The 26,633-nt window shown below is 38.1% G+C and overlaps 1 protein-coding gene across 14 annotated transcripts in view; it reads right to left on the reverse strand.

The window, feature by feature from the left end:
• The window catches only part of Csk (C-terminal Src kinase), a 457,260-nt gene that overhangs the window by 49,157 nt on the left and 381,470 nt on the right, over positions 1-26,633 (reverse strand). For all 14 annotated transcript variants that reach the window (XM_070092392.1, XM_070092396.1, XM_070092386.1 and 11 more), the window contains 2 exons: positions 23,537-23,674; positions 6,610-6,746 (listed from right to left, as the gene is read on the reverse strand). In XM_070092392.1, the coding sequence (XP_069948493.1) occupies positions 6,610-6,746; positions 23,537-23,674 (275 nt within the window). The remainder of the gene's footprint in view (positions 1-6,609; positions 6,747-23,536; positions 23,675-26,633) is intronic.

The raw sequence follows: 26,633 nt of genomic DNA on the forward strand, positions 1-26,633 counted from the left end.
TTAGGGGGCAAAAACTTGACCTTAATGAAGCTCATGACCCAGAAAGTTGCTCTGCCAAGTCTGTAGGATGACCAGGGGCATTGTCTAATACCAGGAGGCACTTAAGGTCTAATTTCTTTTCAATTAGGTAATTTTTCACAGTGGGAGCAAATGCTTGGTGTATCCAGTCATAGAAAAATTCCCTAGTGACCCATGCCTTAATGTTTGCCCTCCACACAAATTAGCCTTGAGGACATTCTTTTGCCTGAACGCTCTGGGAGTTTCTGAGTGATACACCAATAAAGGCTTCACTTTGCAATCACCACTAGCATTGGCACACATCAGAAGAGTAAGCCTGTCTTTCATAGGGAGTGCCTTTTCCTCCTGAGTAATGTAGGTCCTGCTTGGCAATTTCTTCCAAAATAGGCCTGTTTCGTCGCAATTAAACACTTGTTCAGGTTTAAATTCTTCACTATGTATTTAATCCTTGAATTCCTTCACATATTTTTCAGCTGCTTTTTGGTCCAAATTGGCAGCCTCACCATGCCTAATCACACTATGTATGCCACTACGATTCTTAAATCTTTCAAACCATCCTTTGCTGGCCTTAAATTCACTCACATTACCACTAGTTGCAGGCATTTTTTAATTAAATCCTCATGCAATTTCCTAGCCTTTTCACAAATGATCGCTTGAGAGATGCTATCTCCCGCTATCTGTTTTTCATTTATCCACACCAATAACAGTCTCTCAACATCTTCTAACACTTGCGATCTCTGTTTCGAAAACAAAGTTGCACCTTTTGGAACAACAGCTTCCTTGATTGCCATTTTCCTGGCCACTATAGTAACGATGGTTGATTGGGGGTTTTGTATACAACCTGGCCAGCTCCGACACACGCACTCCACTTTCGTACTTTGCAATTATCTCTTTCTTCATTTCAATAGTCATTAGCACCCTTTTTCTCGAAGGGTTGGCACTAGAACCTTTTATGGGGCCCATGGTGACTTATATTGCAGAAACAAGCACCAAAAACATTGTGATAATATGGAATGTACCGAATGTATGCTTAGAAGCAAGCACACTGGCTGGCTTGTAAACACTGACACGCATGGGGCAGTTCAGGCCACACGTGGACACGTCCCGGACGAATCGCGTGTGGTGGGTTTTTTTACGAGTGGCGAGGCAAAATTTTTGCGTTAAAATGTATCGAATACCAGATTTAACGTATACCGATGCCATCGAATACCTGGGGTCCACTGTACACCATTTTCAGGAATGTAACTACCGTGTTAAATGACTCTACTGTACGTATTATTATTACAGTGGACCCTCAACCAACAGCATTAATCCATTCCAGAGAGCTAGCTGTTAGTCGAATTAATTTTCCCCATACGAAATAATGGAAATGCAATTAATCCATTTCAGACAGCCAAAAGTATTAACAAAAAATATTTTTTTTTAAAGATTAAATATAAATATACATACAGAAAACAATGATAAATAAATATAAAGCACTAATAAAATGGATTGAACATTTAACATTACACTTACCGTTACTGACTTATCTTTACTGACTCGACTTGTTGGTGTATGACAGACACGTAGGAGGCAAGAGGAAGACAAGTTTATTATGCTTCAATATGACGCTAATATCATCTATACGGCTTATTTATCTATCACAATTCATGTAATATGACATTATAAACAATATTAATAACATAGAAACATGATATATATTCTAGAATGAATAAAATGCAGTGGACCCCCGCTTACGATCAGCTCCCAACTCGACCAATTATGCAAGTGTATTTTTGTAAGTGCTTTTGTACGTGTATTTTTGGGGGTCTGAAACGAACTAATCTAATTCACAATATTCCTTATGGGAACAAATTCGGTATCTAACAAGCACCCGAACAGACTTCTGGAATGAAATAATATCGTAAGGCGGGGGTCCACTGTATGTCATAATGTATGAGAGGAGTAAATGGTGTAAGTGTTATTGTTGGGTTTAAGGGCTGCCACTGAGAGAAGCCGTGTTGGTGGCGGTGGAGGATTTTGCCAGCACCACCATCACACTTAACCCTTTCAGGGTCGGCAGGCCCTCTCCTAAACTTGTTCTCAGGGTTAGAAATTTTTCAAAAAAAAAATAAATAAATAATTATTTTTTCTTATGAAATGATAGAGAATCTTTACCCGATCATAATGACACCAAAAGTAAGAAATTTGATGGAAAACTTACGGAATTATGCTCTCGCGAAGTTAGCGGTCTCGATGATGTTTACGCATCAGCGATTTCGCCCACTTTGAGCCCTATTCTCAGCCAATTCCAATGTACCAGTCAACAAAAATCATAACTATTTCGCTAGAACTCCATTTTTTCTATCAAATGAGTACAAAAACCACCCATTTACCGATTTCAACTATCCAATAAAGTGGTCAGAAATTGGCAATTTTGCCGATTTCACACAAATTTCAAAAGATGCCAATTTCCAAATAGGGTCCAGAATAAACAAGACAGACATTTCTGGCACTAAAATAACATTTCCTCTGTTCATTAGTCACGTCCCCAGGCCTCTGTTACATTTCTTTTGCTTTCCACTTTGAATTTTTATTCTCACAAAATATAGAAGATTTACTGTTATGCAGTGCACTGCATTAGTGTAGAAATGGTATAAATAATATCAGCGCACTTGTGAAAGAATATTAGACTTACCAGTTGATGTGTATTGGATGCATGGCATGATTTGTTTACTTTTGAACTTTGGCAAAAATCAAACATTTCTGCTACTTTGAGCTAAATTTCAAGGTCCTTCTCATTATGAAACCAATCAAAATCATATATCATCTCAATTTCTGTAATATGTCTTCCATTTCTATAAAATGAGACCAGGAAAACTAAAATACAACCATAAATACCATATGAAAATATACTGCAAAGTCACTGTTTTAAACCAAAAACATGGTCAGAGTTTTTTTTTTTCTCATGCACTGTATGCTGCAGGAATTTTTTATACTGTGCACACTGACCACATAGACCCATTCTTTCATATGTAGGCCTACCAGCTTTCTCTCACTAGATTTGAAGGAGCTAGAATTTAGATGAATGGTTCAAAGAACCGACATGTTGTTAAATTAGACACATGTGCAACTCTTGGGTATATTCCTCAATAAAGATCCCAAGAGTTGCACATGCGTCTAATTTAACAGCTAGAATTTAGGAGTACTAGTACGGCACCAACCCTGAAAGGGTTAAACAATGTATGTAATTTATAAATAAGGAATATTTACATTTTAATTTATAAATAAGAAATCATTCTTTTTTCTTTTAATGCACCGGCCGTATCCCACCAAGGCAGGTTGGCCCAAAAAGAAAAACAAAAGTTTCTCTTTTTAAATTTAGTAATTTATACAGGAGAAGGGGTTACTAGGCCCTTGTTCCTGGCATTTTAGTCGCCTCTTACAACACGCATGGCTTACAGAGGAAGAATTCTGTTCCACTTCCCCATGGAGAAATAAGAAATATTTACATTTTAATTTATAAATAAGTAAGTTTATTCAGGTATACACAAATACAGTTACATAGATTATCATACTACATAGCAGCATATGTGTAAAGTACCTAGGATAACCCAAAAAAGTCAGAGTGACTTATGTATTTCCATTGGGGTCCTTTTATATTTACACTTAATATATTTACTTTTATGCTTACACTTTTATATTTACACTTACCTTGGAGATGTTAGTTTAATTAGTTAGTTTGATGGAGGAGATGCTGGCAGAGGTTTAGGGTAGTGGAAGATAGCAGGTCGGCGGATGTACACATATCCAACAACAATGGAGAGTTACTTTCTTGTTACTTACTTGCTACACTGTTAATTCTACACTTTATCGCTGGCTGGCACTATAGTCTTTATCGATACCTGCTGCTTTAGTATAGTACATATTGCAGAATCAATGAATCACTGCAGAAGGCACATTCAGCCCCTCTCTCTTCCTCCTCCACTCTGGTACTTTGCTATGAGTTTTTTCTTGAATTTTATTGTTTCTTTCCTTCTTTATCACAGGGCTGGCACTAGAAACTTTCTATGGGCCCATGGTGGCTTATTTAGCAGTTCTTTCTTTCTTTCAACACACCGGTCGTATCCCACCGAGGCGGGGTGGCCCAAAAGGAAAAACGAAAGTTTCTCCTTTTACATTTAGTAATATATACAGGAGAAGGGGTTACTAGCCCCTTGCTCCTGGTATTTTAGTTCCACTTCCCCATGGAGGTAAGAGGAAATAAACAAGAACAAGAACTGGTAAGAAAATAGAAGAAAACCCAGAGGGGTGTGTATGTAAATGCTTGTACATGTATGTGTAGTGTGACCTGAGTGTAAGTAGAAGTAGCAAGACGTACCTGAAACCTTGCATGTTTATGAGACAGAAAAATGGACACCAGCAATCCTACCATCTTGTAAAACAATTACAGGCTTTCGTTTTACACTCACTTGGCAGGACGGTAGTACCTCCCTGGGCAGTTGCTGTCTACCAACCTACTACCTAGATTATTTAGCAGTTACAAGAACTAAAAACACTGGAATAATACAAAATATATCGCAGGTACACTTGGAATCAACTGAAACGGCTTGTAAACACTGGCACCCTGGCTGTACATGGAGTCTTGGAGTGGCTGGGCTCACTCAGGCCTCGCTCCGGCCCCATGAACAAGTTCAGGACGAACGTCATTAGATAAGTTTTTCGCCGTTGGCAGAGCCATTTTTTTATGCCAAAGAGCGCCGTTAGACGAATTTGCCGTTACTTGATGCCGCCGTTAGTTGAGGGTCCACTGTATATTATTATTATTATAATGGGGAAGCATTAAACCCGTAGGATTATACAGCGCCTGTGGGGGGGAGGAGATGGAAGGTATTCAGGCTTAATTTAAGGAACTGGAGCACAGATACAATTCCCTAGATCAAGAGCCCCTCACCAGTGTCAAGGAACCTCTCTTGAGGAGAAACCTCGCATCCTGAATTTTGGCTCATATCCAAAAACAAAAAGACTGAGCAACAGCTCATATCCTGCTTAGGTATGGAAAGAATGAAGAACTCAAAAGAAACACTATATACAAAACTCAAGAGCGTCACCAAATAGAACGAAAGGAACACGTATAGATCTGGGAATAATTATGTTAGCTGACCTTTCTTATAAAGGCCATAACAAGACAAAGATCACGACAGCCAGGAAGATGACAGGGTGGGTACTGAGAACTTTGAAAACAAGGGAAATAACGCCGATGGTGACACTCTTCAAATCGCTAGTGCTCCCTCATTTAGAATATTGCTCAGTGCTGATGGCCCTGTTCAAATCAGGAGAAATATAAGGGCTGGAACAAATACAGAGATCATTTACAGCTCACACTGAGCCAGTAAACCACCTAAATTACTGGGAACGCCTTCAAGTCTTGAACATGTACTCATTGTGTGGAGGAGAGAGAGATACACGTGATAATATATACCTGGAAAGTACTCGAGGGCCTGGTCCCAAATCTGCACACTGCCATAACAACATACTGGAGTGAGAGATATGGGAGGATGTGTAAAATAAACCCAGTGAGGAGCAGGTGTGTGGTGGGGACAATAAGGGAACACTGTATTAACATCTGGGGTCCCAGACTATTTAACATCTTACCAGAAGATATCAGAAACACAGCTGGAACAAGTGTAGAAGCCTTCAAGAGGAAACTGGACAGGTATCTTCACAAAGTGCCAGATCAACCAGGCTGTGATGGATATGTGGGGCAGCAGGCCTCCAGTAGCAACAGCCTGGTAGACCAGGCAAGTTCCAGACGAGCCTGGCCCATGGCTGGGCTCTGGGAGTAGCTAAACTCTAGAAACTCTTCAAAGGTATATCAAAGGTAAGGTTGTAAGTTCCTATGGGTGAGTTATTTGTGTATTGTTCCAGTCACAGTATTGTGCCCTTTTGTTATTTACTGGTATATAATTTGTTAACCTCAGCAAAGAGATTTTCAGGACAGCATATGGCATGTCAGACCTAATACAGCATAGTCAGCACCAGAATTGAGTCCTCACCTGAGAACTCATGTCCAGAAAGTAGAAAGTCCATAATCAAGTTTATATAGGCCTAAGACCATATGACCACAAAGAATAACATGCCTATCAACCCTACCACCAGGCAAAATGTGACAAAATTTTAAATACAGGTCCACATCCCTTTATCCGAAATTCTGAAATTCGAAAAGTTCCGAAAACCAAAGTTTTTTTGTGGAGTGTTAGTCATCTTCGTGCTGGGTCACACCGCCACGTGGCAGCGTTGAGAATCATCTTGAAATTTGAAAAAGTCTGAAATTCGAAACAATACAGGCCCCAAGGGTTTCGGATAAAGGGATATGCACCTGTACTTGTAAATTCAGTAGGACATGGAAATTACATATAACAGGTTTCTGGACTGTCACACAATTTCCATATAGTACATGTACAATACAACAGTTTGGCAAAGGATACCATAAAAATAGAATAAGATACACAAAACTGGGTAAGTATTGAACAGGATAAAGGTAGTGTGTGTATATATATAACAATATGACACAAGCAATTTAACACCAAAACGCTCTAGTACTGTACTCACGTCATAAGTGAGGCCTCCTCTAACAAGCCTTGGGCTGCTCTGCTGCTATCCTTTAATCTCTTGACAGCCACCTTCTGTCCTAACCAGTCACCAAGCAATACATCACCAAATTCTCCTTTTCCTATAGAGTCCAGCAACTGAAATAGTCAAAGTTAAATTTATTTAAATAATGGATAGAATATATTCATGCAAATCAATACAAAAATCAATAAATTTCTTTTTGGGAGCATTTACACACTCCTGGAATTTAAAATGCATATCATTTATTATTAGTTAAGAATGTGAAATGTAATAAACTACAGCAACTGGAATAGTGTTGGTGATGTCCAATGTTACTGGTAATAATTTTTTTGCCCTACTCTGAGAAGGTGCATTGATACACAACACATCTTGCCCCTAAACAAGGAATATAATACAAACAAATGTATATGAGAGAGACTTTTGTAACAATAGGTACATAACCTATTGTGGAAATGGTGTCCACCAGGGGTTTATCCTATAAACACAAAGAAAAAGAGAAACACAGTAATACCCCTGTTACCATGGGGGATCCATTCTAAGACCTATCAGTACGCTGAGGTCAGTGGTCACGTGTGGTCATATCTGGGATTTAGCATGGGGTGTTATCTAGCACCATGGCTTGTTGTAGTGTTTTAGAATCTCACGTTAAAGTGTTGAAGGAGGAGGTTCTACCTCTTCAGGAGGAAAATAGGAGGCTGAAGCTTCATCTAGATGGGTTTGGGAGTGAGTGTAGGATGGTTGTAGCTGGTAAGGAGGAAAAAGTTACCAGCAGCCACTTTAAGTGGCAAGTGGTTCATAATTCAAGAAGAAGGATGATAAGGAAGGTTAACAGAGAAGATGTGAAGGTAGGAAATCGATTCTCTGTTCTCCAGGATGAGTGTACTTCAGTGGTTAGTGAAGTTAAAGGTACCACTGATGCCCCTGCTTATCAAGGTAAGAATATTCTAATTGTGGGAGATTCTCAGGTGTTGGTGACATAGTCAGCAGGTTGGATAATATTATGTCAGGCAATGGGAACAAGTCCATTATCTGTCTTAGTGCTGGTGGAAATGACATCGAGAAGGGCAGGAGACAGGAGCTGCTGGATAAGTACAGGTCAGCCATAGAAGTAATCAGGTCTAAGGGAGGGATCCCAATCATATGTAGCATCTTGCCTAGAAGGGGAGTGGGCAATGAATGGATGTCTAGGGCAATTGGTATAAATTGCTCACTAGACAGGTACTGCAAGGAACTTGGAACCCCATTCATTGATAATTGGGACTTATTCTATGGCAAACATGATATGTATGCAAAGGATGGGGTTCATCTTTGGGGTTGGAGTGGTTGCATTAGCCAATTCGACTGAGGGGGTTATTGTGACACATCTAGGACTTTAAGGAGGCGACGAACCTTTTTTTAGCGATAAAAAATTGAAATTGAAAAATTATGGAAAACAGTTTTCTTACCAAAAAAAAAATAGTTCATAATTCTGGCAACATGTTGATGGAATTAGCTTGTTTCTATCATATTTCTAAGTATGCTTTTCCACAAATGTAATTTCTTTGTTCTTGCTGTTAGCAAGAGGACATGTTGGCAATTAGTGTTTTTTTTTTTTCTTTATTCCAAAAATTATGATTTTTATGATTATTTCGTTCAAAATAATCTACAAGCCATCTTCTGTGAGGACTAGAGTGAAAAGAGCAGTGAGATTGTCCCTCAGTAGCCTGCAGGCTGTCAACAAGGACTGAGGGGTGCAACATGCTCAGATTTGGCGGGACATAACCATAGAGTTTTACATAAAACATATGTACGTAATTAGGAATAACTCAGGAATAAGTTATTGGCATTGTTTTCCCTCTCATTCGAAGAGTATTATTTATAGGAACATCATGATTTTTTCACACGTTAATGAGGAATGATGGTTCTATTGAATTACATAGAAGGTTTGCAATATGCTTTACCGTTTTCTTTTTATTGAATTTTTCTCCCAAAAAAGTTCTTAAAAAAAAAAAAAAAAAAACATGTATTTCAACATTTTGTATAAAGCAATCTATTGATATTTCACTCAAACGTCCATGTAATTAGATTACCTAACTCGTTATCTTTCATCTGATGTCAACTAGAACATTGTAAGTCTTACCAGTTTTGTAGAAGGATAGATTTGAGCCTACAGAATAGGACACTATTAATTTTATTATATCTAACTGTAAGGAAAAAAGTCACTAAAAACACAGTGTCTAGGTTTCAAATGCTGCTTAATTCACAATAAAAATTCAATTGAAATTTAACCAAAAAAAAAAAAAAGACGATTTGGCTCGTCACCCCCTTAACCCCTTCAGGGTCCAAGGCCAAAATCTGAAGTGGTGCCCCAGTGTCCAAGAATTTTAAAAAACAAACTTTGTTATTTTTTCTTATGAAATGGTAGAGAATCTTTTTGCGAAGGTAATAAAACAAAAAGTACGAAATTTGATGGAAAATTGACGAAATTATGCTCTTGCAAATTTTGATGTGTCAGCGATATTTACAAATCAGCGATTTTGCCGACTTTGACTCCCATTTTAGGCCAATTACATTATTCCAGTCGACCAAATTCTTAGCTATTTCACTAGTTTTACTTCTATTCTATCGATTGAGCACAAGAAATCGCCAAGTCAACTGTTTCAACTACAAAATAAAGTGATCGGAAATTGGTAATTTGGCCAATTTAACACAAAGTTCAAAATATTCCAATTTCAAAATAGGGTCCAGAATAAACAATGTAGGTATTCCTGGCACTAAACTAACATTTCCTCTGTTCATTAGTTACGTTTTGAGGCTTTACAAATAAATTCCATTTTTATTTTTTATTCACATAATGAATTTTTATTCACACCAAAAAATAGAAGATTTACTGTTATGCAATATTGTAATAATTGTATAAATATCATCACCACATTTGTGAATGTATATTAGACCCACCAGCTGGCGTGTATTAGACGTGTGAGGTCGTTTGTTTACTCTTGAACATCGGCAAAAATTTAATATTTCCGCTACTTTGAGCTCAGTTTCAAGCCATTTCCAGTGCTAAAACCAATCAAAATCATCTCTATTTCCATAATATGTCTTCTATTCTATCAAATGAGACCAAGAAATCGCAAATACAATTATAAAAAACATACGAAAAAACACTGCAAAGTCGCTGTTTTAATCGAAAATCACGGTCTCAGTTTTTTCTATTATACACAGTGTGCTGCAGGATTTGTTTTATGTGGTGCACACATACCACATAGATGTATTCTCTCATATCTAGGCCCAAATTTACCACTCACAGTTTATCAGTGAGCTGAGCTCATGGCGTAGATCTACGGTCTGGACCCTGAACGTAAAGCCGTAGATCTACGGGACGGACCCTGAAAGGGTTAATGTTTTTTTTATGTACATGCCTATGATAAAGCTGAACTGATAAATTACACACAGTAAGTCAAGAATTAGCACTTTTTTTGACTGATACTTTTACACTGTGGTGTCATTAAGCAAAATTAGGGTTATTTTGAGGCCAGGGTAAACTGCGAATAACTGAAAAAGCTGAAACCGGACCTGCAGATACAGTGGTCTTACTGTATATATTAGCATGGAGGTTACTTGTACCATAGGCAGAGTGCACAAAATGGTTTGTGACAGCCTGACAGCTGTGTCCTCACAGCCTAAAGTGAATTTAGCCAAAACTCTGGGAACATTAAAGCTGCATGTGTTCTGCACAGTTGTAGTGCAAAGACAAATGACCACAAATTCTAAACCACAGTATGTAAATACTCAGGGTTGATGATAACATCACTCCACTTCAACAAGTGATCATGGCTACTCCTATGAATAATACAGGCATTATTAACACTGTCAGTACAGCAGGTGTAATTATGCTTATTATCAAAGGTGTGAATCTCTAGTTGTCTCTGCCATATATAGTATCTTCTTGCATCTTCCTTATGGTATAACAAACTCCAGCTTTGGTTTCAGCTAGGGTTGTGGATTTCCTACTAGTGAAGTCTTTAACCCTTAAACTGTCCAAACATAGATCTACATTTTTCAACATTTGAAAGTATGTAAAAAAAGTAGATCTTCTTTTTTTTTTTTTACATTTGAAAATGTGTAAAAAAACTTTGATCTACTTCTTTTTTTTTTTTGTTATATTTGAAAATATGTAAAAAAATGTAATCTACTTTTGGAGCACTACGCATGTGAACGTAGATCTGCTTGAACAGTTTAAGGGTTAATGATAATGCTGGGTAGCAGTGGCTATACTGGAAATATTATTAACCATTTTACTGATGGGCAGGATGACAAATCTTTCTGGAGATGTCAAGCTTGGGGGCACTGATGATCCACAGAACACTTTTTTAAAGGAGTTTGACAAAGCATTACACTTAAAAAATAAAATGGCTCCAGATGATTTAGCTCCACACTTACTTGTACAGTACAAAAGTCATTCAATCTGCCAAACAGCCAAACTTGTATACACTATAATATTCACTATGCTGCATGCCATACCCTATATGTAATTTTAATTAATGGTTAGTGAAACTGACCAGCTGGTCAGGTGGGCCATGATGTTCACTGTAGCAAAGTTTTACAAATTAAAATATTAACAGCCCCATTTCATCTATACTCAACACATGCAGCATTCTGTTGCCTTCTCCAATTATTAACAATAAAACAAAATGCTGGATGCTGTTCATTGGTGGACAAAATGTAATTATAGTTCCTCTCCCATGGCATAATGGGTACCCTCTCTTAACTCCTCCTCATATTTACAATGACTCTTTTTCTCTTTCCTTTCAAAAAAATAATAATGCCAGTTTATCCACTGTCATATACAATGAACACTTACTACTATGTAGCCTTTCTTCTTCAATTATTTAAAGCAAATAAGGAAGTTTACATGAAAATTGGGCCACACCTAAAAAAAAGAATGAGCACAGCCCCAACAGTTACTTTTCTCTAGGATGGGGATCGAAAACAGTTAACGTTTTCATAAGAGAAAGTAAATGTTACATGTGGGGTTGTTAGATTACATCACCAAAAGTATAATGGGACAATTCAATTCAATTCAAAGTTTATTCTCTATAAGGATTACAATGCTGAGTTTACAGAATTTGGGTATTGTGTGGTTTACATGTAGTAAAATAATAATTACAGAGTGTACCACTAGAACACCTAGCATGGCTAGGCATTTCGGGCAAACTTAGTTTAAATCTTAAATTTAAAATATTACAAAGTATGAGGTAAGTTGGTATTATGGCTAAGTGACTAAATACAAGGGTGGAAGGGGGCAGTATTCAGCAAGATTTGCCTCTCTTTTTTCTTTATTCACTTGCTATGCTGTACATATCTGCTAAATGGCCCATCTGTACAACAGATGACCCAAAATAGTACAATATCTTAGATTAGTAGTACTAATGTACAGTGGACCCTCGACCAACGATATTAATCCATTCCAGAGAGCTTGTCCTTAGGCGTATTTATCGTTAGCCGAATTAATTTTCCCCATAAGAAATAAGGGAAACGGAATTAATCTGTTCCAGACACCCAAAAGTATGAAAAAAAAAAAAAATTCACATGAAATATACATTTTCCTACACAGAAAAACAAGGATACATGCACAATAAATACTGAACTAAATTAAGAATAAACAAGACTTACCTTCATTGAAGATGTAGTAATGAGTGATGAGATGGGAAGAGGGGAGATGGAGGTGTATTATTATTAGGTACCAATTCATTTTCCAGGGTTACTTTTCTTTTTTTAATGCCACTGGGAACAACTTCAGAGTCACTGGACTTCTGTCGCACCAAAAATCTGTCCATAGAGCTCTGTACCTCACACTCCTGTAAGATTTTCCTAAAATGGGCCACAACATTGTCATTGTAAAAGTCACCAGCACAGCTTGCAATAGCTGTGTCAGGGTGATTTTCATCCATAAAGGTTTGCATGTCAACCCACTTTGCACAAATTTCCTTAATCATGGAAGATGGCAACTTCCTCCATCTCTCTCTCCCCTCCTCTGAAGCAATTTCCTCAGTTGTGGTCTAATGCTGTTGCAGATGCTCTTGCAGCTCATCAGTGGTTAGTTCTTCATCATCGTCCTCCTCCAACTTTTCCACATCCTCCCCACTAATCTCCAACCGCATGGACTTCCCCAATGCTACAAATGTTATGATTTTCAAAAATTACGACTTTCAAGCCTTATGATTATCGAGGGTCCACTGTATATCTGAATATAGATGTTGGAGGATCCTGTATACATTTCCCATTTACCCCAATGAAATATTAGATCCACACCTTTGAAATAGATACGGATCATGCTGACATCTGAACTGTGATGTCAGCATGCTTCTGGAAAGGTAGTGATTGAAGTCGAGTGACAATGAAAGTGTTTCTTCTTTTTTGCAATTCACCCTAACCTTGTGGGAGACAGCCTGTGTTAAAAAAAAAAAAAATATATGAATTCACCATCCACAGGTTTCTATTCCCGCATTATGTTCCTTGATGTTATAAAGAAACACAAAGCGTACCAGCCATATCCCACCGAGGTGGGGTGGCCCAAAAGGAAAAACGAAAGTTTCTCCTTTCAAATTTAGTAATATATACAGGAGAAGGGGTTACTAGCCCCTTGCTCCCGGCATTTTAGTCGCCTCTTACAACACGCATGGCTTACGGAGGAAGAATTCTGTTCCACTTCCCCATGGAGTTCAGCTTTAATGCACATGCAAATACAGGGGACCCTCGTTTTTTGTATGCATCGGAAGGCGTAATTTTTAAAAATTGTAACTCTTTTTCATCAAAATATTGACTTGTGAATCGTCGTTTGACTCACAAATAGTCGTTCTACCCAGACGCATATGCACGGCCCCAAGTGGCCCCACACTCCATTCACAGCCAGTATGCCAATGTTTATCAGCAAGTAAGGACAATCCCACGCGTTCATATGATACATTTCATAATATTCCATTCGTTTTAGTGCTTGCCACCATGGCCCCAAAGAAAGCTCCTATTGCCAGGCCTTTGGTAAAGAAGGTGAGAAACATGATGGAATTCAAGAAAGATCTCGTAGCAAAGTACCAAAGTGGAGGAGGAAGACAGAGGGGAGAATGTACCTTCTTCAGTACGATACTAAAGCAACACGAGTCGATAAAGGCTATAGCACCATCCAGCGATAAAGTGTAGCATTAACCCTTTGAGGGTCGACAGGCCCTCTCCGAGACTCGTTCTCAGGGTCGGCCAAATTTACAAAAAAAAAAAAATCTTATGAAAAGATAGAGAATCTTTTCCCGATCATAATAACACCAAAATTATGAAATTTGATGGAAAACTTACGGAATTATGCTCTCGCGAAGTTAGCAGTCTCGGTGATGTTTACGCATCGGTGATTTTGCCCACTTTGAGCCCCATTTCGGCCAATTCCACTGCACTAGTCAACAAAAAACATGAATATTTCGCTAGAGCTCCATTTTTTCTATCGAATGAGTGCAAGAAACCACCCATTTACCAATTTCAACTATCCAGTACAGTGGTCAGAATTTAGCAATTTTGCCAATTTCACACAAATTTCAAAAGATGCCAATTTCCGAATAGGGTCCAGAATAAACAAGAAAGACATTCCTGGCACTAAAATGACATTTCCTTTGTTCATTAGTCACGTCTCAAGGCCCCTCTTACATTCTTTTGCTTTCCATTTTGAATTTTTATTCTCACAAAAAATAGAAGATTTACTGTTATGCAGACTACTGCATTAGTGTAAAAAATGGTATAAATAATATTGGTGCACTTGCAAATGAATATTAGACTCACCAGTTGACGTGTATTGGACGCTTGGCATGATTTGTTTACTTTTGAACTTTGGTAAAAATCGAACATTTCTGCTACTTTGAGCTCAATTTCAAGGTACTTTTCATTGTAAAACCAGTCAAAATCATCCCAATTTCTGTAATATGTCTTCCATTCTATAAAATGAGACCAAGAAAACTAGAATACAACAATAAATACCATACGAAAATACAGTGCAAAGTCGCTGTTTTATTCCCAAAAAAATGGTCAAAGTTTTTTTTTCTCATTATGCACTGTGTGCTGCAGGATTTTTTTTATACTGTGCACACTGACCACATAGACCCATTCTTTCATATGTAGGCCTACCAGCTTTCTCCCACTAGATTTGAGGGCGCTAGAATTTAGGCGTACTAGTACGTCAAAAACCCTGGGTCGTAAGCCGTACTAGTACGGCCGAAACCCCTCAAAGGGTTAACAGTGTAGCAAGTAAGTTAAGTGATTAATCGACAGAAAAAGGACAGCATGAACTTAACTTCCTCCAATGTTGTTGGAGTTATATAGGGTTACTGACAACACTGCCACCCTCCACCACCATGTACGGCTTATGCTCTCAGTGGCCCTTATACACCCAATAATGAAACACAACATCACTTGTGACATATGTAATGGTATTTTTTATTCATTCTAGAGTATATGTCATGTTTCTATGTTATTGTTTATTATATCATATTAGATGAATTGTGATAAATAAATAAGCTGTAGAGTTGATATTAGTGTCATACTGAAGGACTATCTTGTCCTGCCTCCAACACACTCCCCTGCCATTGCCAAAATTCCTAACATACTTAATGACATATTTTGTTCATACACCAACAAGAGTCTTCAATAAAGGTAAGTGTGATATTATTATTTCTTTAGTCTTCATGTCTCATTGTTTTCTGTGTATGTAAATCTATATTTCATGTAAATAATATATTTTTTTGTTAATACTTTTGGTCTGAACGGATTAATTGGATTTACATTATTTCTTATGGGGAAAACAGTTTCGTAAATCTTCAATTTCGCCATTAGTCACACTCTGGAACGGATTAATTACGAAAAACGAGGGTCCACTGTAAGTGTTTATGGGTTCAGCACTTGACCCTTTCAGGGTCGAAACCCCTGAACTCAAACTTGCTCTCAGGGTTGAATTAAAAAAAAAAAAAACTTATGAAATGGCAGAGAATCTCTTTCCGAAGGTTATAAAACCAAAAATTTGAAATTTTATGAAAAACTTAGCAGTCTCAGCAATGTTTATGCACTGGTGATTTCGCCCACTTTGAGCCCTATTTTTGGACAATTTCATTGTTCCAGTCAACCAAACTCATAGCTATTTTGCTTGTATTCCTTCTACTCTATCGACTTAGTAAAAGAAACTGCCCATTTACCTATTTCAGCTACCCAACAGAGTGATCAGAATTCAATAATTTGGCCAATTTCACAAAAAACTAAAAAACTGCCAATTTAAAAGCAGGGTTCAGAATAAACAATGTAGACATTCCTGGTACTAAAAAGGCTTCCTCTGTTCATCAGTTACATCCCTAGGCCTCTCTTATATTACGCCTGCTTTCCATTTTGAATTTTTATTCAACACAAAATATACAATGGTACCGTGACGTACGAGTTTAATTCGTTCTGTGACCAAGTTCAAATCAATTTGCTTGTACGTATATTAAATCAATTTTCCTCATTGAAATTAACTGAAATGCCATTAATCCATTCCAGCAGAATTCCTGGCTCTCGGGAGGCAGGAGAAAATACAGTGGACCCCCGGTATAAGATATTAATCCATTCCTGAGAGCTCATCGTATGCCAAAATTATCGGAAGGCGAATTAATTTTCCCCACAAGAAATAATGGAAATCAAATTAATCCGTGCAAGACACCCAAAAGTACTATGAAAAAAAAAGTTTTACCACATGAAATATTAAGTTTAATGTACACAAACTGAAGAAGACATGCACAATTAGTAGTACTCTACTAACAATAGAACACATGACACTTACCTTTAATGAAGATCTGGTGATGATTGATGGGATGGGAGGAGGGGAGAGTGTTGAAGTTGTTAATGTTTAGAAGGGGAACCCCTTTCCATTAGGACTTGAGGAAGCAAGTCCTTTTCCGGGGTTACTTCCATTCATCTTTTAATGCCACTAGGGTCAGCTTGAGAGTCACTGGACCTCTGTCGCACAACAAATCTGTCCATAGAGCTCTGTACCTCCCGTTCCTTTAAGATTTGTCTAAAATGGGCCACAACATTGTCATTGTAATAGTCACCAGCACGGCTTGCAATAGCTGTGTTAGGGTGATTTTCATCCATAAAGGTTTGCAGTTCAACCCACTTTGCACACATTTCCTTAATTTTTGAAGTAGGCACAATGGATTCCACAACTGGCAAAGGCTTCTCAGGGTTAGCCCCAAACCCTTCAAAATCTTTCTTAATTTCCATACTAATTCTCACCCTTTTTACCACAGGGTTGGCACTAGAAGCTTTCTTGGGGCCCATGGTGACTTAGTTTGCAGAAACAAGCACCAAAAACACTGTGATAATATGGAATGTACCAAATGTATGCCTAGATGCGAGCACACTGGCTGGCTTGTAAACACTGGCACGCATGGGGCAGTTTAGGCCTCACATGGTAAATTATCCCAAGACTCTACTAAAGTAACCTTCAGGCTTCATAATGACACAGCCATTAATAACTTCACAACAGCAATGACAAACAACGACTGGCAAACTTAGCTAGAAATCCATACAGATACTGACGAATGTATTACAGGTCCGCCATCACAAATCCGGCAATCAGTTATTCGGCACTAATTTTGGCTAGCATAATTTCAAATTTCCAGGGCCACCACACCAACCTGCTGGTACTGTTTGGTGGTGCTATTTGCTGCACAAGTCATTCTAATTTCTTTTTCTCCATTTGTTATAACCTGCTTACTTTTAGCCCTAGCCATGGTTTCAATGAATAAAAGAAATGCTTCTTGTTGTGTAGAGCACCTACACAGTATATTGTCCATTAAAGATAAAGTGGCTTTGAAGCCACTGTCGGTTGCCATGAGCTCAGTCTCGTGATGCAGGAGAATATGCTTTATTATTACGCTAATATCAACACTACAGCTTATTGCCTATCACAATTGATCTAATATGACATAATAAACAATATAAATAACATAAAACATGTTAAATACTCCAGAATGAATAATATTTGGCACAATACCGAGCAGTTTGACATAGGTATGAAGAGGATATGGTATACAAATACCATTCTCCTATCCCTGTCTTGGGGGCTTATATTTGAGAAAACGGAGTATAGCACAGGGCTAACTGATATACACTCGTACTGCACCATAAACCTTAAACAAAAAAGTTATTTTCTCTATACAGATTATCACACATAGCAGCATATGTGTAGAGGACCTAGGATAACCCAAAAAAGTCAGACAACGTGGCTTATTTCTAATACTTGGCTTGGGTTAGCCATATATGATTTTTGGTAAATATTCGATTCCCAGCCAGGGTAGAAACATTGGGCGTGTTTCTTTACACCTGTTGTCTATGTTCACCCATCAGTAAATGGGTACCTGGGTGTTAGTCGATTGGTGTGGGTGTTATCCTGGGATACTGACTTAATTTGCTTGAAATACTCTGCATAACAAGCAGCTTTCTATATAGTAGTATGTCACTGATGTCAGCTAGGCCTATATACCATGTACATGTATGTGTAGTAAATAAAGATATTATTATTATTTTATTATTATTATTATTATTATTATTATTTTTTTGTTCAACAAGTCGGTCGTCTCCCACCGAGGCAGGGTGACCCAAAAAAAAGAAAATCCCCAAAAAGAAAATACTTTCATCATCATTCAACACTTTCACCACACTCACACATTATCACTGCTTTTGCAGAGGTGCTCAGAATACAACAGCTTAGAAGCATATACATATAAAGATACACAACATATCCCTCCAAACTGCCAATATCCCAAACCCCTCCTTTAAAGTGCAGGCATTGTACTTCCCATTTCCAGGACTCAAGTCCGACTATATGAAAATAACCGGTTATATTCTCGTTTTTTTCAGTCTCATTTGATAGAATGCAAGATATATTACAGAAATAGAAATGATTTTGGTTGCTTTTATGACGGAAAGTACCTAGAAATTGCGCTCACCGAAGCGAAAATGTTCTATTCTTTAGCAAAGCTCAAGAGTAAACAAATGACGTCACCGTCCAATACCTGTCTGCCTGCCAGTCCAAATTCCATTACAGAGTCAAGAATGGGTTGACATTATTTACACAATTATTACAATAATGCAGCAGTCTGCATAACAGTAAATCTTTTATTGTTTTTGTGAATAAAAATTCCAAATGGAAAGCATGAGTAAAATAAGAGGGGCCAGGAGCCGTGACTAATGAACAGAGAAAATGTTATTTTAGTGCCAGGAATTGTTTATTCTGGACCCTATTTTGAAATTGGCATCTGTTGAAATTTGTGTGAAATTGGCCAAATTGCAAATTTCTGACCACTATATTGGGTGGTTGAAATAAGTGAATGGGCAGTTTCTTGTACTCAGTCAACAGACTAGAAGTAAGTAAATAAGTAAGTTTATTCAGGTATACACAAATACAGTTAGATTATCGTACATAGCAGTGTATGTATAGAGAACCTGGGATAACCCAAAAAAGTCAAAGTGACTTATTTCCAGTACCTGGCTTGGGCTTGCCATACGTATATGATTTTTGGTAAATATTTTTTTTCTCAGTTGTTTGTTGGGCTGTCTTATTGAAACTTGGCCAATGTATGATGGAAAGATGCTTCTTAACGTACTACAAAAATATAAAAGACGGACGATAACTAAGGTAATTCACTTCTCAGCCATTAGCTGCCTCTTTGCGGTATATTTTCACTTGGTTTTTATGGTTGTAATCTCGTTTTTTTGGTCTCAATGGAAGATATACAGTGGACCCCCGCATAACGATCACCTCCGAATGCGACCAATTATGTAAGTGTATTTATGTAAGTGCGTTTGTACGTGTATGTTTGGGGGTCTGAAATGGACTAATCTACTTCACAATATTCCTTATGGGAACAAATTCGGTCAGTACTGGCACCTGAACATACTTCTGGAGTGAAAAAATATCGTTAACCGGGGGTCCACTGTATTACAGAAATAGACATGATTTTGATTGCTTTCACGACGAAAAGTGCCTTGAAATTGAGCTCAGAGTAGCGGAAATGTTCGATTTTTGCTGATGTTCAATGACCTTTGTGTAAGTCAAGTTGGTTAATTTTATTAAGTGTATTCTAACCTAACCACTCTGTAAGATAAGATAAGATAAGATAAGATTTCGTTCGGATTTTTAACCCCGGAGGGTTAGCCACCCAGGATAACCCAAGAAAGTCAGTGCGTCATCGAGGACTATCTAACTTATTTCCATTGGGGTCCTTAATCTTGTCCCCCAGGATGCGACCCACACCAGTCGACTAACACCCAGGTACCTATTTGCTGCTAGGTGAACAGGACAATAGGTGTAAGGAAACGTGTCGAATGTTTCCACCCTCCGGGAATCGAACCCGAGCCCTCCGTGTGTGAAGCGGGAGCTTTAGCCACCGGGCCACCAGCAAACTCAGTAATCCGGCACACTACAGGTCCCAACGATGCCGGATTTGTGATGGAGGACCTGTAATAATTTTCTAAAAAAGACCCAATACCTCTATAACAAGCACTGCCCTAAAAAAAACTAAACAGATCACAGCTAAGAGACTGAACAGTCCCTGGCTAATGCCTAGCATCCTCAAATCCATAAATATAAAGCACCAGTATGAAAAACAGTACAGAATGGGCCCCATAACCAGAGACCAAACAAAACGTTACTCATCTATCCTAACCAGCCTGATAAGAAGGGCAAAAAGATTGTATTATGAGAACAGATTATCCAACTTAAAAGGTGATACAAAAAAGACCTCGAAAACCCTATCTGAAATTCTAGGAACAAAAAAGATATCAGGAAACAGAACAATGACACTAACAAAACCAGATGAACCCCTACTCCCACCTATTGAAACAGCAAACAGACTCAATGTTTTCTTCTCCACCATAGGAAAAAACCTTGTGGGTAAAATCCCAAGCTCAAATACCCCACCCAATGACTACGTCACTGGCACCTACCCGACCACACTATTCCTAGCTCCAACCAACCCAACAGAAGTATTATTATTTATTTATTATCACACTGGCTGATTCCCACCAAGGCAGGGTGGCCCGAAAAAGAAAAACTTTCACCATCATTCACTCCATCACTGTCTTGCCAGAAGGTTGCTTTACACTACAGTTTTTAAACTGCAACATTAACACCCCTCCTTCAGAGTGCAGGCACTGTACTTCCCATCTCCAGGACTCAAGTCCGGCCTGCCGGTTTCCCTGAACCCCTTCATAAATGTTACTTTGCTCACACTCCAACATCCAACAGCACGTCAAGTATTAAAAACCATTTGTCTCCATTCACTCCTATCAACAGAAGTCTCACTTATTATCAACACACTAAAGAACAAGACAGGAGATTTAAATACCTTACCACCCTTTATATACAAAAAAGCTTCACAAGTGCTGTCACCAATCATTGCAACACTCTTTAACAAATCCATCGAATCTTCTACCTTCCCTACAGTTCTCAAAATAGCGAGGGTCACCCCGATACATAAAGGAGGAGATCAAGCAGACTTGAATAACTATAGGCCAATATCCAACTTACACCCTCTCTCTAAAATCTTTGAAAAACTAATTCATAAGCGAATCTATTCCTACCTTATCTCCCACAACATGCTCAACCCCTGTCAGTTTGGGTTCAGGCCTAATAAAAATACGAATGATGCTATTATACACATGCTAACGCAAATATACACTGCACTCGAGAAAAAAGAAGTCCCATTGGGGATCTTCATTGATTTACATAAAGCTTTTGACACAGCTGACCATGATTTGCTGCACATAAAATATCACACTATAGTATAAGAGGGCACTCCCTCAACTACCTAAAGTCATACCTTAGCAACAGAAGCCAATATGTGTATACAAATGGACCAAACTCTTCCACACCGCCAATTACAGTTGGTGTCCCACAGGGAAGTGTCCTTGGCCCTCTTCTCTTTCTCATTTACATAAACGATCTACCAAATGCATTGCAACTACTCAAACCCACACGATTATATTGTAAATACCGAATTACAGAAAATATCTACCTGGATGATGATTAACAAACTTACTCTCAATATTGACAAAACCTACTACATTCAATTTGGGAACAGAACTACAGAACTCTTATAATGATAAACGGATCACCTATCACAAAGCTCACAGGGAGAAAATTTTTAGGAATTGACCTTGATAATACACTCAAATTTCAAACACATGTACAACAAATTTCCAAGAAAATCTTCAAAACCGTAGGCATACTATCAAAGATACGGTACTATGTTCCACAGTCAGCCCTCCTGGCCCTATATCACTCATTCATTTACCCCTATCTCACCTATGGAATTTGTGCATGGGGCTCAACAACAATAAATCATCTCAGACCATTAATTACCCAACAAAAGGCTGCAGTCAGAATGATAACAAATTCCCACTCCAGGCAGCATACTCCACCAATATTCAAAACTCTAAACTTACTCACCGTACAGAACATCCATAATTATTATTGTGCCTACTACATACATAGAACACTAAACTCGGATATAAACCCTCCCCTCAAACTTCTCCTTATCAACCTCAACAGAACACATGACCATAACACAAGGCACAGATCACTCTTTGATGATCCCCGTTTCCATCTCACGCTATGTAAAAACTCAATTCACATAAAAGACCCAAAAATCTGGAATTCATTACCTGTGAATATAAAAGAAATACTGTCTGTTTATCAATTCAAGACTCATCTTAAAAACCATTTACTCAACCACAACTAAATAAATACTGAATAACTGAATCTCATAAATGTATAACCTGTGACCCTATCAAACTATGTTTTTTTTTTTTAATTACATTACCTAATAGAATACTCCATTCTCTTGAATACACAGTAACTCATCTAATGACCATATGACCTGTTTCTGTACTGCAAATCATTGATTTTACTCTATCTGATTTGATTATATTATATATTGTTATGCTACAAATTTGTACAACTTTAATGCTTCTTATTTGAAATACTCATTTGTACTTCATGTTGTAATTTGTTTACTGTAATTTTTACCACTGAATATATCACTGCTTAGTTAATCTTAAGTTAATTTTAAGCCTGCCCATAATGCTCTGCATACAAGGGGCTTTTGGCATGTACACCCAATCACTATATTTCTTTGTACAACTATGTATCATGTCCAAATAAAAAATAAATAAATAATTGCATAAATAATGTCAGTGCATTCCTAAATGGGTATCAGACTGACCAACTGGACACGTACTGGACAAGTGATGTCATTTGTGTACTCTGGATTATAGGCAAAAATTGAACATTTCCACTAATTTGAGCTCAATTTCAAGCTACTTTCAGTCCTGAAACCAATCAAAATCATCTGTATTTCTGTAATTAATCTTCCATTTATCAAATGAGACCAAGAATATAACCATAAAAACCATATGAAAATACACCGCAAAGCTGCCATTTTAAACCAAAAACAAAAACACGGTCGCAGTTTTTTCCCATTAGTGTGCACCATTTTTTTGTATGTTGCACACTTACCACATAGACCCATTCTCTAATCTCTAGGCCCAAATTTACCACTCACAGCTTATCTGAGTAAGCTAAGCTCATGGAGTAGAACTACAGGAACGACACTGGCTTCAAAACCATAGTACAACAGGAACAACCCCGAAAGGGTTAACCTAAATATAATAATATTGCAGAACTTAACCATTGCTGATATTGAAGCATATAATAAATTGTAAGAAATTTCAGTTAATATGCTTTCTGCATGTGAATGTGGATGAAGGCCCCAAACAAAAATTATCAAGCTTTTACCTATTAATGTAGTACATCTAGCGATCCTCATTAAAGATGTTGAAAGGATACTGTAATTACCTTTAATTCTTGTCTATTAATGGACCAGCCTGCTGCCTTGAAGGCCTTCACTGCATCAACTGCATAGTCACGTCTACCTTGCTTTGGCACTGATCGCTTTAGTTGAGTACACAAACCATCAGCGTCTTGCTCATAGTGCTGCAAAGAAAACTTAAACAGTAAATAAAGTGTACAGTATACACTATTAAGTTTTTTTTTTTTTTTCAACAAGTCGGCCGTCTCCCACCGAGGCAGGGTGACCCAAAAAAGAAAGAAAATCCCCAAAAAGAAAATACTTTCATCATCATTCAACACTTTCACCACACTCGCACATTATCACTGTTTTTGCAGAGGTGCTCAGAATACAACAGTCTAGAAGCATACACATATAAAGATACACAACATATCCCTCCAAACTGCCAATATCCCAAACCCCTCCTTTAAAGTGCAGGCATTGTACTTCCCATTTCCAGGACTCAAGTCCGACTATATGAAAATAACCGGTTTCCCTGAATCCCTTCACTAAATATTACCCTGCTCACACTCCAACAGATCGTCAGGTCCCAAGTATCATTCGTCTCCATTCACTCCTATCTAACACGCTCACGCACGCTTGCTGGAAGTCCAAGCCCCTTACCCACAAAACCTCCTTTACCCCCTCTCTCCAACCCTTTCGAGGACGACCCCTACCCCGCCTTCCTTCCCCTATAGATTTATATGCTTTCCATGTCATTCTACTTTGATCCATTCTCTCTAAATGACCAAACCACCTCAACAACCCCTCTTCTGCCCTCTGACTAATACTTTTATTAACTCCACACCTTCTCCTAATTTCCACACTCCGAATTTTCTGCATAATATTTACACCACACATTGCCCTTAAACAGGACATCTCCACTGCCTCCAACCGTCTCCTCGCTGCTGCATTTACCACCCAAGCTTCACACCCATATAAGAGTGTTGGTACTACTATACTTTCATACATTCCCTTCTTTGCCTCCATAGATAACATTTTTTGACTCCACATATACCTCAACGCACCACTCACCTTTTTTCCCTCATCAATTCTATGATTAACCTCATCCTTCATAAATCCATCCGCCGACACGTCAACTCCCAAGTATCTGAAAACATTCACTTCTTCCATACTCCTCCTCCCCAATTTGATATCCAATTTTTCTTTATCTAAATCATTTGACACTCTCATCACCTTACTCTTTTCTATGTTCACTTTCAACTTTCTACCTTTACACACATTCCCAAACTCATCCACTAACCTTTGCAATTTTTCTTTAGAATCTCCCATAAGCACAGTATCATCAGCAAAAAGTAACTGTGTCAATTCCCATTTTGAATTTGATTCCCCATAATTTAATCCCACCCCTCTCCCAAACACCCTAGCATTTACTTCCTTAACAACCCCATCTATAAATATATTAAACAACCAAGGTGACATTACACATCCCTGTCTAAGACCTACTTTTACCGGGAAGTATTCTCCTTCTCTTCTACACACCCTAACCTGAGCCTCACTATCCTCATAAAAACTCTTTACAGCATTTAATAACTTACCACCTATTCCATATACTTGCAACATCTGCCACATTGCTCCTCTATCCACTCTATCATATGCCTTTTCTAAATCCATAAATGCAATAAAAACTTCCCTATCTTTATCTAAATACTGTTCACATATATGCTTCAATGTAAACACCTGATCTACACATCCCCTACCCACTCTAAAACCTCCTTGCTCGTCCGCAATCCTACATTCTGTCTTACCTCTAATTCTTTCAATTATAACCCTACCGTACACTTTTCCTGGTATACTCAGTAAGCTTATTCCTCTATAATTTTTACAGTCTCTTTTGTCCCCTTTCCCTTTATATAAAGGGACTATACATGCTCTCTGCCAATCCCTAGGTACCTTCCCCTCTTTCATACATTTATTAAACAAAAGTACCAACCACTCCAACACTATATCCCCCCCTGCTTTTAACATTTCTGTCATGATCCCATCAGTTCCAGCTGCTTTACCCCCTTTCATTTTACGTAATGCCTCACGTACCTCCCCCACACTTACATTCTGCTCTTCTTCATTCCTAAAAGATGGTATACCTCCCTGACCAGTGCATGAAATTACTGCCTCTGTTTCTTCCTTAACATTTAAAAGTTCCTCAAAATATTCTCGCCATCTACCCAATACCCCCATCTCCCCATCTACTAACTCCCCTACTCTGTTTTTAACTGACAAATCCATATTTTCCCTAGGCTTTCTTAACTTGTTTAACTCACTCCAAAATTTTTTCTTATTTTCATTAAAATTTCTTGACAGTGCCTCTCCCACTCTATCATCTGCTCTCCTTTTGCACTCTCTCACCACTCTCTTTACCTTTCTTTTACTCTCCATATACTCTGCTCTTCTTATAACACTTCTGCTTTGTAAAAACCTCTCATAAGCTACCTTTTTCTCTTTTATCACACCCTTTACTTCATCATTCCACCAATCACTCCTCTTTCCTCCTGCCCCCACCCTCCTATAACCACAAACTTCTGCCCCACATTCTAATACTGCATTTTTAAAACTATTCCAACCCTCTTCAACCCCCCCACTACTCATCTTTGCACTAGCCCACCTTTCTGCCAATAGTCGCTTATATCTCACCCGAACTTCCTCCTCCCTTAGTTTATACACTTTCACCTCCCTCTTACTTGTTGTTTCCACCTTCCTCTTTTCCCATCTACCTCTTACTCTAACTGTAGCTACAACTAAATAATGATCCGATATATCAGTTGCCCCTCTATAAACATGTACATCCTGGAGCCTACCCATCAACCTTTTATCCACCAATACATAATCTAATAAACTACTTTCATTACGTGCTACATCATACCTTGTATATTTATTTATCCTCTTTTTCATAAAATATGTATTACTTATTACCAAATTTCTTTCTACACATAGCTCAATTAAAGGCTCCCCATTTACATTTACCCCTGGCACCCCAAATTTACCTACTACTCCTTCCATAACATTTTTACCCACTTTAGCATTGAAATCCCCAACCACCATTACTCTCACACTTGATTCAAAACTCCCCACGCATTCACTCAACAT

The sequence above is a fragment of the Cherax quadricarinatus genome, chromosome 39 (assembly GCF_038502225.1).
Source record: "Cherax quadricarinatus isolate ZL_2023a chromosome 39, ASM3850222v1, whole genome shotgun sequence".
NCBI lineage: Eukaryota > Metazoa > Arthropoda > Malacostraca > Decapoda > Parastacidae > Cherax > Cherax quadricarinatus.